This window comes from Arachis ipaensis, chromosome B5 (assembly GCF_059453495.1).
Source record: "Arachis ipaensis isolate K30076 ecotype BB chromosome B5, ASM5945349v1, whole genome shotgun sequence".
NCBI lineage: Eukaryota > Viridiplantae > Streptophyta > Magnoliopsida > Fabales > Fabaceae > Arachis > Arachis ipaensis.
Window position 1 is genome coordinate 145,945,851 of NC_142440.1, and position 17,775 is coordinate 145,963,625.

The following is a 17,775-nucleotide window of genomic DNA, read 5'->3' on the forward strand; positions in this document are numbered from 1 at the left end:
TGTGTTGTGTTATATTGTTGTTGATGGAGTTATTGCATCTCTGTTGTCTCTTTGTTTTATTTTTTTTTTTACTTTAAAAAAAATATGAGTCACTATGATGTTGTTGATGAGTTTGAAGAATTGGATTGCAATGAGTGATGTTGTTGATACTATTTTAAAATTTGAATGTTATGTTGTTTATGATGAATTTTTTTAAATTTAAATGTTATGTTGTATTGTGTTGTTGATGGATTGAAATGGATAGATGTGGGAAGAAAAATAGCTTGTAGTTGATGGGAATTAGGATGGTGACAATAGTGGTGGTAAATGGTGGGGGTTAGAGTAAGAAAAAATATAAGGGTATTTTTGTCCGAAAAGTGTGAAAAGGACGATTTTAGTACTAAATAAAATGTTGAGGATGATTTTAAATTTAAAATAAGGTTAGGGACGAATTTGTTTTTTGCCCCTAAACCTTAATGATAAAAACATTACTTATCTCTAAATATTTTAAGTATGAATATACGTTAATTTGAGGGTATTTACAGATTTTCATTAAGTGACTTATCTTATTTACAATGTATTGTAAACGAGATAAGTATGGCCATATGGCAACGTATCATGTTTACAAACGTGAAACATGAGAAATAGCTGTTTAGTCATATCTGTTTACAGTGTAAATGAGATACGTGAAATTAAAAAATGTTTACACAGTAAACAAGATAGAATACGACAAAAATCAATCTCTTATAAAAGGATTAGAAAACTGTTGGTACTCCTAAGAAATCTCTCAATTCTTCTTTCTCTTTCGTTTTTCTTTGAAAATTTTAGCAAAAATGTCTAGTGACAGTAGTTTTATTGTTGTGATGGTGTATCCCAACTATCAGATGAGAAACAATGACAGTGGGGTTATATTTGGGTGTGAGAGTCCTGTGCTGTTTTGAACTCGAAGAGCAAATTCGTTGTCCGAGTTAAAAAGTATGATATTGACGCACATTGGCGGTGGGGAGAGAAAAAGGTTGGTAGAGTTAGATATAGGATGCTAGCACCAATGAAAAATGGTGTATTTCGCTTTCGTCTATTCTAACTTGATGGCGATGAACATGTGCGCCTAATGTTTGATGTGCACGGTAGAATTATGGTTGTACAAGACTACAAGTAATGGAGATTTCTGTGGAGGTTCGTGATGTTGGTAGTGGTGGTGCAGGCGGCTCGAATTTTATACCGGGTGACCCTCTGCTCACACCACGACCATTGCACTGTGCTAGTCCAATGCAAGACATGGATGTTGAAGATGAGAAATTCGACGAAGAGTACGTTGCCGATAGTCACAAAAGTGATTCCTCTGACGATGACGATGACGATGACGATGAGTTCATACCTGAGACTCCTTTTGGTGGATCAGTTCGATACCTTTTGCCTGCTCCGCGTCCAATTTCAGAGTTAGCATCTGTACTCAGCCACTACCATATATTAGATTTGGATGCGATGCGCAAAAAAACTCTGTATTCGAATATGGGGGTCGATGATTACAACATCGATGATGGTGTGAAATTTCAGATTGGTCACAGATTCAAAAGCAGAGAGGCAGTACTGCAAGGTGTCAAGAATTATAGCATTCAGAGAAGTGTCGATTATCGAGTAATTGAGTCAGATCGGTTAAAGTACTACTACGTTGCTAGCAATTTACGGATGGTTGTCCTTGGAGTCTCCGTGTCGCCCTCTGACAAAATCTGGAATATTGGTGAGTATTATTTTTGATTCATTGTCTTTTTCGTTGTTATTATTATTTTAGTTAGATTTTAATTCGACTATATTTAAAATAGTTAGGGGGTGCGTAAATTCGGCGGATCACAGATGTGTGTGGCCCCACCATGTAACAAGATCACCGACAGTTGGACAGTAACCTCATATGCAGAATCATCCTGCCACTCATACAGTCTAGTCTATCAGTGCCTATTTCTGTTCTATAGAGTTCAGTGAGATAGAAATATCACTTCAAGCTGGAGATCTAGTTCGTAGGAGGAGTTGGCACCCGAGGACATCTAAGGCACCCAAACCGAGGTAGTCACTGGTGGGGCAGAGAAAGGTTAGAGACCAAAATATAACATTGGCAACTAACTTTTCAAAAAATGTAAGACCAATTCGAAAATAATTTCACAAGAATAATCTTTAGCGCAAACAAACTAGACATAGCTGTCATATATTATTATTATATTGGTCTTGAACTTTTTGAAAATTTAACTGTTAGGGATATATTCGACGCAAATCGAAATTTTTTGGAACGAAATTGAAACAAATTAAAATAAATCTTAAGGGTATTTTTAAAAATTTTGACAATATTCAAAGATAAAATATATATTTTATCCAAGATTTTATCAATCAAATTGGTCCTTCGAATATTATAAATTAATCAATTTTATTCTTCAATCACTCACTTACTAATTTTCATCAATTACTGATGACATAGAATGTTAACTCACATCATACATGATATGTAGCATATCCAATAAAACATTGAATAAATATATTTATGAAAATCTATCAATTTAGTGTCGTTAGGTTATATTAGAAATATGTTTTTTTTTTAATTCAAAAAATGGACTAAATTAATAATTTTTCATAAAGATATTTGTTAAAAATCTAATTAGATATGTTAAGTGTCATATATACTATCAATTAACGTTTTATATCATCAACTATTAACGAAAATTATTAATTAAGTGACGGAGGGACAAAATTGATTAATTTATAATCTTTAAGATCTAATTTAATTGATAAAAATTTTCGATGAAATTGAAAGATGATCCATCTTTCGAGAACTAATTTAACCATTAACCTTACATTGATATTATAAAATATTTTACACAATAGTATAATCACATTTATTTTTTTACGACAATTTATACAATCAATTTAAAAAATAATTATTTTTATTAATGTATTATTATTTAATTAGATACACGTATAAAACTAATTTACCGTAACAGTATTAAAATTTAATTCTCTATTAAAAACTAAAAATTAATTTATCATCTTTGTTTTTAACTTAAAAAGTATTTAATTTTAATACACTAATAGTTAAAAATATTTTATACAATCGTATAATTATATTTATTTTTTGTCTGATTATTTTGTATTTTCAATATCGATAAAAATAATAATTATTTTTATGACGTGATATTATATGATGATTAAAAAGACAAATAAATCTCTAACTTTTTAATTCAAAAATATATAAATGTGTAACTAATTAAAAATATAAAATCATTTTTAATATTATAAAATATGTGATATTTAAGTGTTCATAATATATTAAGATAAATTGATTTTTTTGAAGAATTTAAATATTTTTTATTTTAAAAAATAAAAATTATTTTTATATTTTTAATTAATATATAATTTGTTTGTTTTAAAAACAAAAAATTAAAAATTTATTTATTATTTATTTTTATTTAATTAAATATACATATAAAATTGTCTGATCTAGTACATCAAAATTAAATTTATTAAAAAAAAAAAGGAAGGCACATGATTTTTCTATCCTAGGTACGTGCCGTGGGTCCTAATTCCACACCCACACCACGTCCACATCCACGGACTCCACGCACCCATTCAAATATAGTTAATTGCCAGAAAAGAGAAACCAAAAAAGAGCGAAAAGAAATCCTCTTTCCCTTCAATAATGGCCAACGGATCTTGCACGGAAAAAAGGGAAATTCAATAAATGACAGTACACACCACCGTGAAAAACAATTCTAAATTTCTCAATTACCACCGTTTACCAACAATAACCAATAAAAAATAAAAAAAAAAGAATAAAATTAAATTTATTAGTATTATTCTGTTAGGTTGTAGGCAGCTTTTTTAGATATTTGGAAGAAAAGAAAAGAATGAAAAAAAAGAAAAAATAAAAAAGTAAGAAAGGAGAACGAGGCGTCCGTGATTAATTTTTTTGGCGATATGCACGCGCCTGTCACTTTCTGGCATTATGAATCAAAGTAGACAAACCCTATCCCACTTTTCCAACCACTATATATATACCCTCCAACCCTTTCTCTTTCCTCTCACACAAACACTCTTTCTCTTTCTCTCTCCTGCATAAATTATTTCACACTCTTTTTCCCACTACAACCCAAGCCCCTTCTTTCTCTCATTTTCCTTCTCGTTTTAAAAAACACTTTCCCTCTATCCGAACAACTGAAAAGAAAGGAAAATTTAAAAAAAAAAAAGGGAAAGAAAGATAACATTTTCTTTGCCATTCTGTAACTATTTTGGATGGAGGATTGCAAGGAGAAGAGAAAGCGAGTCAGTTGTGATGAAAACTCGGAGACCGACTCGCCCGAGTTGAAGGTTCTCCGGGTGGAGCCGTCCGATTCTGAGCCTGTTCGTGTCGATTCGGGTGTTGACTCGTCCGAGTCTCAACTCACCCGGGTCAACTCGGGCGATTCGTGCTTGAACTCGGAGGACTCGGTTCGTGACTCGTCCTGTGGCATACAAGGGGACCTTCTTAACATTCTCGATGATACGTACATCGTTCCCGAGCGCGACTCGGCGATGCAAGGTCTTGACTCGGTGATAAAGAGCTTTGAGGAGGAGATTCTCGCCGCGGGTTCGGATCCAGGTCAAAATCCGGAACCCGAGTCTGGTGAGTTGCAACCTAACTTGGGTTACCTTCTAGAAGCATCCGACGACGAGCTTGGGTTACCGCCGTCTACAGCAGCAACCGAGTCCAAAACCGATGAACCGGGTCGGGCCGCTTCGGATGTAGTGGACCTCACCGCTTTCATGGGTTTGGAAGATGATGTCTTCGGATTCGGAGCCGGGTTTACGACGGAGTGCAGTGGTGGCGATGGCGGCGCCGGAGGTTTTACGGCGTCGGACGGTTTGTTCGAATATTCGGATCCAGCGGATATTTTGTGGCGTTCGGAGTCCTTACAAGCTATGTAGGGCGTTTCGTAGGGGAAAGCGTTTCGGTGGGGAAGAAACGTGTGTACCTTGGGAAATGTTGGGGTTAATGTGAGAATAGAATGGTAAAAATGGACTGAATACAAATGTTTTAGGTGGCAGATGACTAGGATGTGAAAAAGATTAGGATGTAGGTTTAGATTTAATGTTGTTTATTACTAATTATTAGTAACTGCTTTTAAATGGTCTGATGGATTCAATTGAAAGAAAGTGGACCCAAATGTGCCGCAAGCAGGTTTATGCTTTCGTTACGGGATCTTTATTTTTTTTTAATAAAAAATAAGTAAACAAAAATACACCTGAAATAAATTAGAATAAATAAAAGGTACAGATTCATAAATAGAGATTATTTTAATAGATAAAAGTATTGAGCAAAGATTATTTTTTATATTTACAAGAATATGATTTTAATAACAATATAAAATAATTTTATATATGAATTTAATTATGTAATACTTTATACCAGGTCAATAAAAATGATATTTTTATAATTATACAATTTTATAAAATATTTTAAATTATATTTTGAAATTAAATTTATATATATAATTTATTTTTGTTTTATCAGAAGTTTTTGAAAATGTTATTTTTAAAATATAATTTATTTTAGCTTTATATTTATTCTTAATTTTATCTCAATTATAACCCCATGTCCACCTATTTCCACCTCCTCTTGTCTAACTTTATCACCGCCACCACTAACATCTCATTCCACCACAACTATTCACTCCACCGCTGAAATTCCCTCCATCTATCACCACCAAAAGTATCCTATATTGCAAGTTTGCAACTCTTTTCCCTACACCACCATCACTACCAACTCCTGTCACGAAAATAATCCCACCTTCCCCACGCCACCGCTGCTGCCACCATTCAATCTCACCCTAAACAGTAGAAGTCACTAAAACTAGCACCCCACCCCTCAACAAGAACCACAACAAACAAACAATAAAAACAAAGTGAAGAAGGTGCGCAGATTCAACAAATTTAGATGGAGGCGATAGTGGCAGGGAAAATTCGTTCTATGATTCCATTCCTTCGTCGCGATCCAAGGAGGCGACGGTGATGGCGGTGTCGATAAAGAGCCAAACGTCAAGGTCGGCAGTATAAAATATGGATCGGAAGTCCGAAGGGTAAAATTAGAAAAAAGATTTATCCATATTTTGACTAGAAAAATTTTGATGATAAAGATAAAAGTTGATGTAAATAATAAAATATTAAAAATAAAATTAAAACAAATTAAAATTTAAAGATATTTTTAAAATTTTTAATAAAAATTAGGATACAATATATTTTACTCTATTAATGTATATTAATGTGCATTTTTCTTTTTATTTTAGAAGAATACACAACACAAGTTGTGTGAAACAAAACGAAAATATGCCACATAAAATTGTTGATGTGAAATTACATTTTACAAAGTCATTTTAAAAAAACTAGACACAGTTGGACGTTTATTAATATTTTATCTATTAATCTATTTTTTTATTTGCGATATGGAATAAAAATAACTAAAGATGAATTTTTTTATAATTAATGAGAAAAATAGATCAAATAGTGAGTCAGAGATTAAATAGATCAAATACTAAAAAATTATAATTATTTTTAAAATATCTAATGTTATCAGTGACAGACTATTAGTTATTTGTAAATTTTTTTTTTCGGATTGTATCTTTGAAAGAATTTGACTCAAAATTTCATAAACTAATTTGAGGATTTTTTATTTACACAGAAAAAATCTTAATTAAAGAATTTACTTACGGTAAAAGGTAAATTGTAATATGCTTATGTTTAAACTAATTACGGTGATTATATGTGTATTTTAAAAATTAAAATTATACTTTTTTTTTTATTTTGATAATATTTTTTAAAATATTATAACTATTATAATTACTAATAGACATATTAAAATGATCCATTGTAAAATGGAGTTACAGAGACCTGTAAATATATCACCTGGGAAATCAGAAATAAAGGCTGTAGTTACATAGGGATAGGCATGTGGTAATTATTATTTGTCGTATATCTGAAAAAAAAACAGCGTTTGTCTGCCAATTCGGTTAAGAGTTTTGAATTTTTTTACCGTCGAAGGCAATTTTTTTTTTAATTTTTATTTTAATAAATATATCAAAAATTTAAATTTATATTAACTTTTTAAATAATAATCTTAATATGCGTTTATAAAATATATATGTTAATTAATTTTTCTTAAGAGATTAATGATTATTTGACATAAAAAATGTTTTTGGCCAAAATATATGTTGAATTAAAGAAATGAACGCATATTTATCTTTTGTTAACAATGTATCTAGGTGACATCGAAAAAAAAATGTATCTAGGATTCGATTTTGGTTCACGGGTACTTTTAAAATTTAATTTTGACCCCTCCAGATATTGGTATTTCTGGTTGAACACTAGGTTTAAAATTCAAAAATATTAAAATCCTCAAATAGCTCCTGTTTTCAAGGAATTACCTGAAACCAAGTTAATTTAGGCTGCGTTTGTTTATAGAGACAGGACATTGAGATAGGAATACTGAGACACAAAATCGTATTTGGCAAAGGAGATATGGATAAAGACAATGTGTTCAGAGACACTGAATTAGTGTATTTTGTGTCTATCCTGACATGAAGGACACAGAGACACTAATAAAGGACACAACTTATTTTTTATTTTTTTTTTCATTATTCTTGTTAATTTTCATAATTATATTTTTTATTGTTATATTTTTCATCTCAAATTTTTTTAATGAAAAAATAAGAATAAATTGAATTTTCATAATTTGTTCTAGTTTATCACCAAACAGAATACAAGAACATAAAATTTTATGTTTCTGTCCATCAGTGTCTTGTCCTGTCCTATTCTCAGTGTCTTGTCCTGTCCTGTTCTTAGAAACAAACGCAGCCTTAGATCTTGACATAAAGTCTAAACTATTTTGGATGAAGGCTGCAGCTTTATTTTACTAGAGGAGTAAAGTTATCTGATATCTTTAAACGGATTAAGACTGAATATAAACAGAATAATATCTATCTGATCTGTAAATTATGCATATTATTCGATCCACACTTTATTAGGTTAGATACAATTCGATCCGCACTCTAAAAGAATCGGATCGCGGATATCTCACCTGTATTCAAAGATTCGATCCACAGTTAATAAATAAATATATAATTAAATAATATATATAAATAACCTTAGAAATAAAAAGCCCTAACACTAAACATTTTATTTCGGAAAACTCTAGGGGCCAGCAGTTTTGTTGAATTTTGGCCAGCATGTAACCAGCAGAGAAAGGTGAGTCATTGGATGAAATTTCACACCAATCTCACACCATTAGATCATCATTGATGGTTATTTGATGGCTACCAATCACAAAAGTTGCTGGCCCCCTAACATTGCTCTTTTATTTCGGCACTCCACATTTCTCTCTTTCTTTTTTCCATCTTCTCACTTTTCAGATCTCTCAATCTCTAATCTATGCATCACTGACTATTACCGTTGTTGTTCACCTCTTCTCAGACCTCATCGATTTCCCATCTCGCATTGCCAACGCCTCCTTGTCTCGTAGCCGTTTTCTCTTCTTTTCCTCACCGCATCGTCGTTTTTCTTTTCTTCTTCAGCATCGTTCAGCCGCGCTCTTCTCTTCCTGCGTCGACGGTCGCATACTACTATCTTCATCGATCGACAGTCACATTCAGACCTTCATCGTGGTTCTTATCTACCTCGCCTCTTGGGATCTGCTCCTCATCTTTGCCTATGTTTTGCGTCGATCTTGTCCTCATAATTATTTTGCTTCTATCGGGCATTTTAGTCATGGTTTTACTTTTGTTTCTATTTTAATTTTTTTTCTACTTGACTGCTTCAATTCTATTTTTTTCCATCTACTTCCTATTTTAAAAAAAGTTAAATAAGAATAAATTTTGTGTTGTGTAATTTCTTGAGTTGTGCCTCTTTTGTTGTATTAATTTTTTTAAAATTTAGATGCTATTAGGGTTTAGTTTATTTAGTGTTTAGTTCTTGTGAAATTGCTAGTGATTTAATATGATCTGCTGTACTAATTTTTTTTTAAAAAAATTTTAGATGTTTCTTTGTTATGTTTTTTTATTTATTTTAGAGTCATATATTAATAATTTTTTAATTTTCAAAATTTAAAGTATATTTTTATTTTTTGTTTTTTGATCGGATATATGTGATATTTGATCCTCAAATGTGCGGATCGGATCCGAGTGTAAAAAGTGCAAATATTGGATCCAATCCAATCCAATGAGTTTAGTGTATATTGGATAGAGATTTTGACTATATCCTATTCGATCAGAGTCGTGAGCAGCCTTAAAATAGATGATGGTGGGAGTGCCAACAAGAGACTCTGATACTTAAGTTAGCAAGAGTTTTAGATAGGTTTATGAGAATAAGAATTGAGAAATACCTAAATTTAGTAAAGTATTTATAGGAGGAGGTGAAGACTTTGATCATCATTCCTGAGTTTCTCCTGTTTTAGTAGTGGGTTGTTTCTTCCTTAATATTTGGGAAGTTATCCCACGTTGTAACAATAGATGACACGAAAATGAGTATCTGAAGTGGTGGTTTGACAAGGCCTTTGCTTGTTATGCAAGTCGAGTCCGACATGCTTCGAGAAACTTGCGCCTCGAGTAGGTCGGGCCCAATCTGTGTGAATTTGTTGGACTTTTCTGGATCCCTTGTGACTGTTTATTTGGACCATGCCTTGCACCGAGTTGTATCTGATACATCCGCTAAGTACATGCGAATTTTAAAGTTACTTAAGTGGTGTCACAGGTCTGTAGTACCATCATAGAGATCCATATACAGGCTCTTCAAGTTTCTAGGAACCTTAGCCCACAAGATTTATTCTGAAAAAGGGTCCTCACTTCTCGAAGGGAGTCGACTCACGATCTTCACATCGCCTTTTGTTGAAGAGGTCGGATTCCAACTTCTTCAACTTTTCTTCAAGCTCTCGGCGACTTCGTATCTCTTTTCGAGGTTGTCGTTCTAACTCACATGCTGCTCCAGTTCAACCTCCAATTGCTTGAGTCGGCCATGATGACCATGAACCAATCCCATGATCTCTGCAGCATTTTTAGTTCCCAATACTTCGGGAATGTGAATTTGGGAGCTTATCCTTCGTCCTCCTTACTCCCCCTCTATCTCTTTTCTCGATGATACCTTTACTTCTTTTCGAGTGTTGAGGTATATAAAGTGCTCGATCGTTATTATTATATCCTCCATTTTATGATTTTGAATCTGATATAGTGTGTCTGACTTCTGGGTGAATGTTCGCCATGGTTGATGGTCGACTATCAGTTCCCCATTAACGATGTCAAGGTTCTAATGGATTACCTGAAACCAAGCTAATTTGGACCTAGAGATTAGGTCCAAGCTACTTAAGATGAAGGTTGCGACTTCGTTTCACCAGAGGGGCGAAGCTATCCGACGTTTTTAAATGGATGATGGTGGGGGATACTTGTAAGGAATTCCGATGCTTCAATTAGCAATAAATTTAGACAAGTTTATGAGAATTGAGATTGAGAAATACTTGAATTTAATAGGATATTTATAGGAGGAGGTGAAGACTTGACCATCACTTTTGAGTTTCTTCTCTTGCAATAATAGGTGGTTTCTTCCTTAATATTTGAGAAATTATCCCACGCGTTGTAAGAATAGATAAACTGGTAACAATAGATGAACTGAAAATTTGTATTTGGAATGGTAGTTTGATATATCTTTACTTGTCATGTAAATCGGGTTAGGTATAATTTGGGGAACTTGCATCTCGAGTAAGTCGGATAAGCCGACCCATGTAGTAAACTAACCCAATCTGTGTGAATTTGTTGGACTTTTTTTTATCCCTTATGACTGTATATTTGGACTATGACTTTGAACCATAGTATAAATAGTTCCTAATAGATTAGAATAACTCTAATACTGATTTTTTATCCTTTGTTATTCCAATATTTATTTTTAATTTAATTTAAAATTTATATTAATTTTAATTATTTTATCAATTTATTTACATAAATAACAATTTTTTTTAATTAAGATAATACTATCTCTCTAAAGTGAGACCGATTTTATTTTATTTATCCATTCTAACGCACTTTTTGTAAAATCAAAATTAATACTCTATAAGCAGGGGTTACCCTTAAAAAAATTTGATAAAGTACTTGTCGAAAAAGCACTTGCTCCCTACTTGCCATTCCCTTGATGAGATGTCCCTTGTCTCAAGCAGTTCTCTAATCATCTAATTTACCATGTAAAATTCCAACATTTTTCTTTTTCCTCCCGAAACATTGAGATTTTCCTCTCTTGATTGTAGGAGAAGCACTTGGACCTTAAAGAGAATGAGGACAATATGAATGGGCAGCAAAGAGAAAACGTATATCTAGATCGAACATATCACAAGTAGGGGTGGCAATATGCACTTTATTTGTGAGTATCCAATCTGACTCTATTTGGTCGGGTAAGGTTGTCAACTCGATCCGCAACAAATAGAATAGAGTGTTGGTAGGATTTTCGTGCGGGTTGAGTTTCAACTCTATCCGATCAATTCGCACCCTATATATATATAAAAAAATATGTTTTAAGTGGATGTTGAACCAAAGATCTCTTACTAAATGCAAAAGATCTTTAGCCACTAAAAAAAATCATTAATTAATAATTTAATTATTTTTTTTACATAAAAGTCAGTTCTATTTTAAATTATCATCAACTTATATAATAATGTTACATCTTTTTTGTAACCGCAAATAGAGTCGGGTACCCGCGGGTTAAGAATGGGTAGGATTAGGGTTAAGATATTCTCAATCCGAAGGTATGGTAAAGTTGAGTTTATATAAAAATCTCAACTCGCGAATAGGATTAGGGTTGACTCCAAATCCTAACCTACTCTATCCATTGCCACTCTTAATCACAAGTTGTTCTTGAGATCCAAACAAGACCTCTACCTAATTCCCAATCCAAGGAAGTATTTCAACTTCACAATGCAGCTTGCAGTGACTCTAGTGAAGGATCTAAAATGGTTTAAAACTTTTAGATTCACAATGAGTAAAAGAGATAAAGTGAAAAAGAAATCAAGATAACAACATTATGAAAAGAAAAAGTATAAGTGTAACTTGAACTGTGTTTCTTTCATTTTCACATACAAAGGTCAAGTGTCAATAGCCTTATTTATATGAAGGCATGTACAAATTAAATTTGAGTTTCTTTAGTTTTTAAATCTGTACAAAAAGTATTGCAACATATGAAATAAAGATATTTACACAACGTAACAAAATACAGATTAATATGCTAAATTGTTAATTTCTAATTTTATTAGACACGAGTATACAATATAAGATATAAAAATAATTTTAGATAAATTATAATAATATGTTGATATTTCTTGGATATTAAAGTATGTAGCAATCTTCAGTTTTAAAAAAATATAAATATAAATAAGTTATAATTTATTTCATAAATTGAAGTTTTTTATTTTTAAAAATTATTTTATTATCAGTAATTGAACTAATTTTATAACTAATTTTATCGAGTTCGATATCCGCCGATATGAATAAATATCGATACTCTTTGCTGAGCTTAACTTTGTTAATGCTTCACCAAATACCTTTCACCCTTAAATTACTAATGTCATTTAGATTAATAATTCATATATTATTAACCTTATATATAAATTATTATTATAATCATAATATTATTATTATTATTATTATTATTTGATTTACCTATTTTCGATTACCTAATCTATGCTTTCGTTTATATATATATTATCCACTAAAGTTTATGCATATACGTATAAAGATATATATATATATTGATGTACTTCAATCTATGCTTTCGTTTATATATATATTATCCACTAAAGTTTATGCATATACGTATAAAGATATATATATATATTGATGTACTTCAATCATTATATATATATATATATATATATATATATATATATCCACCACTAAAGTTTATCATTATTGTTATGTATATATATCTATCATATTAATGTACTTCAGATATTATAATTATAATAATAATATTATCCTTCTAGTAATGATATTTGTACGTTAACAAAGGATCATATATAGCAGCAAAAATGAGAACGGTGAGAAAAAAGAAGAGCGTAAACAAGAGAGAAAGAGAGAGAACGTAAACCCTCACCAAACTTCTGGCTTCGATTTCTTATAATTCGTAATTCCAATAAAAAATCTAATCTGGTAAAAGTATTCATATTCTCCTTCTCTACACGTTGGCACCACTTTTGATCGGTAGAAGTTGATGGTGACGTAGTTCCTTTATCCCTTTGAATTCGACTAACTAGAGTTTTAGGAGGCCCGGACGATTCTGGACGATTTCTTCTTCGATAGCTCGGTCAGAAAGCTTCTCCGAAACTTTGAATATTTTGATTCGTTATGAAGATATGATTTTGATTTCTCGTAGTTAATGTTTAATGTCACGTGAAAACTTAGGCTAGAAGACCTTAAGATAGGAATGAACTGAATGTATAATTGATAGATTGTGTATATGGTATAAAATGTGTAGTTTAGCTGTTGTTAATAATTTGTTGTTGAAGTTTGTTGGTTTTGGAAAAAGATTTAATATTGGTATTTGTTTGATTTTGAAATAATTTATTACTGAAAATGATTTGAATGACTCAGAGGTGTTTGGTTTGGTAGTTGGGACCTTTGAAGGGTGGCAGAAATTCGAGTTTTAGAGAAGATACTGCTAGAATTTCTATAAGAATTGGAGTTTTGATTTGAAGTGTTATTTTAAAAAAGGAAAGAGATTATTGTGTGGCTTGTGTATTTGAGACTATTTGTTGACCCTCTATCGCTAGATGTGACCGGGCACTTTAACTCCCGGATTCCCCCATGGGCATGCATATATATATGAATATTGAATATTATATTTGATTTTGAAGTTTGACACCATAGAATATTATTGAGCTTGGAGTTTGACTCTATGGAATACTATATTATTGAGCTTGGAGTTTGACTCCATGGAATACTATATTATTGAGCTTGGGGATGTGCTCATAGAGGGACTGTCCAATGGTTAACTACCAGGACATGTCGGGTTGGCTGTATAACCGATAGATGAGACTCATCAGGCATAGGACAGGCATACATCATATGCATTTGTTTGTTTGCTTGAGCGTGCATTGTTTTGGTTTGTTTAACTGTTTAATTCTGCTTATCTGCTACTTGTCCTACTTGCTGTAAATGCTTCTCTAACGGTGTTTCTTATTTAAATTGTATGTGTATGTTTTCTGAGAAACTTCTCTTGGCAGAGGTGTGAAGGGGGTTGTCCCACGGGTGATTCAGAGGATTAGAGGAGACTGAAAGTGAAGTGTTAAGTTAAAGTTAGATTCGAAACTTGAATACCTTAGATAACTTACCTAATTTTTTGGTTTAGTTGAATCTCTAAGCTGAAATCTGAGTGTCGAAGTTCTAGGAATGCCTCTGGCTTTCTTGGGACCTTTTATATTAACTCTGCCTTTACCATACTGAGAACCTCCGGTTCTCATTCCATATTATATTGTTGCTTTTCAGATGTAGGTCGAGAGGCATCTCACTAGGCGTCTGGATACCTGAGGCGAAGTGGTTAATGGGTTATTTTGTTGTGCTATGATGTATATATATGTACTTGGCTTTCTCTTCGCATAACTTATTTTTTTTATCCTCTTAGAGGTTTATGGAGTGGCAGGATTGTGTTTATGTACCTTTTGGGTGAATATTCTCCGGCCAGTCTTGTCTTCGCGGGCTGAGTTAGGAGCTTGTTATTTTGTATTTTTGGCACTCCATTCCTACTTTTATTGTCTTATGTTTAATAGTTATAGTTTTCTTAGCACGCAAGATAACTCATTCCTTGAGCGTTGCGCTTTTATTTCGCGATTTTTATTCCCTCTATTCTTCAAGACTCCTAGCATATTATAATCTTTCTGCTATTATATGTACACATTTTATTTTAAAGGTCGTAATACCACACCACATTTATTTTACGACTTAAGCGTAAAGTTCAGTGTGATAGGATATTACAAAGTACAGTTTTTCTTATTTGCTTTAGGGTTTTTTTTTAATTAAGTTAAAATATTTTAAATATTTTTATTTATAATTAACCATATATTATTTCTAAAGTTATTTTAAGAATGTAATTCAAAAATAAAGCCGAACACACTCACTCATAATTATATTTGGATTTATCCTATGATACACAGATACGAGACACACCAACACACAAATTTTAAAATCTTATAAGACATAGGGACACACATATATATAAAATATAAAGTATTTTTTAGATAAATTATAATTATATTTTGATATTTTATTGATATTAAAACATAAATTATTTTTAAATTATTTTTAATATCATATTTTAATTATATCAAGTATTTAAAATATTTTTTTTAATAAATAATAATATATACTATTTGTAAATTATTTCAATAATACATTTTAAGAATAAAGTTGGACACGCTGATACGTGATGGTATTTAAGTGTGTTCAAATGTGTCCAGAGAAATTTTGTTTATTTTTTATTAAGACACGACTGGACACAGCAAACACGTGTATCAGACGAGTGTCAACGAATGTCATGTCTAGGGGTGTGCAAAAAAAACTGGTTTCACTGAACTGAATTGAAACTGTTTTAAATAAACCAGTTTTTTTAAATAAAAAACTGAACTGAAACCATAGTTTTTTATGAAAACCAGTTTATTAAAAACCAGTTTTTATGATTCAGTTTAGTTTTAAACCAAATTAAAACTGGTTTTATTTAAACTCTAAAATTAGTTTTTACATACTCTTTCTATCTCTCTCTCCCTTCACCCTCTCTCTCCCCTTCCTCTCTCTCCTCTTTCTCCCCTCCTCTTTCCCTTCTCCTTCTCTTTCCCCTTTCTTCCTTCTCTCTCTCTCTCTCTCTCTCTCTCTCTCTCTCTCTCTCCTCTTTGTCTCCCTCCTCTTTATCTCCCCCTCCCCTCTTCTCTCTCTCTTTCTCTCTCTCTCTCTCCTTTCACTCTCTCTCCCCCTCTCCTTTTCCGTCTCTCTTCCTTTCTTTCTCTCTCTCCTCTCCCTCCTCTCTCTCCCCCTCCTCTCTCTCTCTCTCTCTCTCTCTCTCTCTCTCTCTCTCCTCATGTCTAACATGTGTTTGATATGCGGACACAACAACTCAGCAAAGTATCCGTACTTTATAGAATTTATCCAACATTAAAGTAATCGAATCAGGTTGGATTTTGATATATTTAGAAACCGAATTGACTAAGTTTGATTGGTTGAATTAGATTGGGTTATAATGTTTTTTTTTTTTTGTTGTTGTTGGACTCTAACTAATCCAAACTTATCCAATTCATATTGAATCGATTCGGGTAAGCGAGTTCTCTAGTAGAATTAAATTTAAAAAAAAAAGAAAAAAATTACATGACACTAAAAAAATATATTAAAGAAGAGAAAGAAAAATAATGACTAAGGTGAGATTATGAATAATAAAAGTTATATAGATACTGTCCATCTATTTTTTAATATAATATAATGAACTCTAATTTATTGACGAGTACTTATTAAATCTTGTTTTATAATCTGATTTGGTCTTCCAGTCCAAATAAACTAAATATTCCTAAAAGTTATCCATTTTACAACATTTTCTACAAAAATTTAAATAAAAAACAACCTCAAACACATACACAGATTTGTTGTTCTATGTATTATTCTTTTAAATTATAAAAAAATTCAAACTCTAAATTCTAAAATTTTAAATCCTAAGCAATAAAACTTCATATCCAAATCTTACCAAAACTTTTATTTCACATAAACAGATGTGTTTCTCCTATTTATTTACTGTTGGGAAAATCTCAAACAAGGTTCAAAACAAGAACCTGTCTAACAGCGGAAGCACCAGAAATAATTTTCCCACAACCTGTGCGATTAAATAGGCAATACCAAAGATACTCCAAGCAGCAAATATAATGGCAGAAATTAAATAATCAGACACCAGAATTTTAACGTGGGAAAACCCCCAAAAGAGGAACAAAAAACCCACGGGACCTAGTCCAGAAAAATCTTCCACTATCAGAATAATGGGTACACAAATAGTCTTCCTAGTGACACTAGGGCATCTCAACAATCAACAAAATACATCATCAAAACTGATGGAATCAACATAAACCCTCCACAAAGTGGGTATCTCAAATCAGGCAAAAGAGAAGACAATACAACAAATAAGTTATATCCTAATGTTCATCTCTACACCAGGAATAACATACTAAAATTTCATAAGAAATGGAGCAAGTTTACCAAATCAATGTGATCAAGGTTGGCTTGCCCTTTTCCCCCAAATTTCTCTTCTCCTACGCCGCTGCTACGTCTTGCTTTCTTTCAAATTGAAAGAAGCCTTCTGTCTCTCACTTCCTCGTGGCTATTAGCCACTTTCCTTTTATTTTTATTTGTTTTCCTTTTTTTTTAAACTGTGGGCCCCACTTGGTTGGGGACCCACCAACAAATCTTCCCCTCACCAACTCAAGTGGGGATAGGCTGCTCCACCAAGCCCGCCTTCTCTTTGCAGGAATCAAACTTCACTGCAGGTAAACTTTTAGTCATCATATCTGAACCATTATCATCAGTATGGATCTTCTCAAGTGCATATGACTTCATCTCAAGCGCTTGACGTATCTAATGATACCTCACCTCTATGTGCTTCGATCTAGAATGAAACGTCGGATTCTTGCTGAGATGGATAGCACTCTGACTGTCACAAAACAACACAAACTTCTCTTGATTAATGCCTAACTCTTGTAAAAACTTCTTCATCCATAAGAGTTCCTTAGAA

At 32.2% G+C, this 17,775-nt stretch overlaps 1 protein-coding gene across 1 annotated transcript; it reads left to right on the forward strand.

Moving 5' to 3' along the window:
• Positions 1-4,034: 4,034 nt before the first annotated feature.
• LOC107644317 (uncharacterized) lies at positions 4,035-5,154 on the forward strand. Its single transcript, XM_016348157.3, has one exon. The coding sequence runs from the start codon at positions 4,255-4,257 to the stop codon at positions 4,924-4,926; it is 672 nt and encodes a 223-aa protein (XP_016203643.1). The 5' UTR covers positions 4,035-4,254; the 3' UTR covers positions 4,927-5,154.
• The last annotated feature ends 12,621 nt before the right edge of the window (positions 5,155-17,775 follow it).

Excerpts from the sequence above, each read along its gene's own strand:
- LOC107644317 (XM_016348157.3), top strand. The coding sequence starts at position 4,255 with ATGGAGGATTGCAAGGAGAAGAGAAAGCGAGTCAGTTGTGATGAAAAC.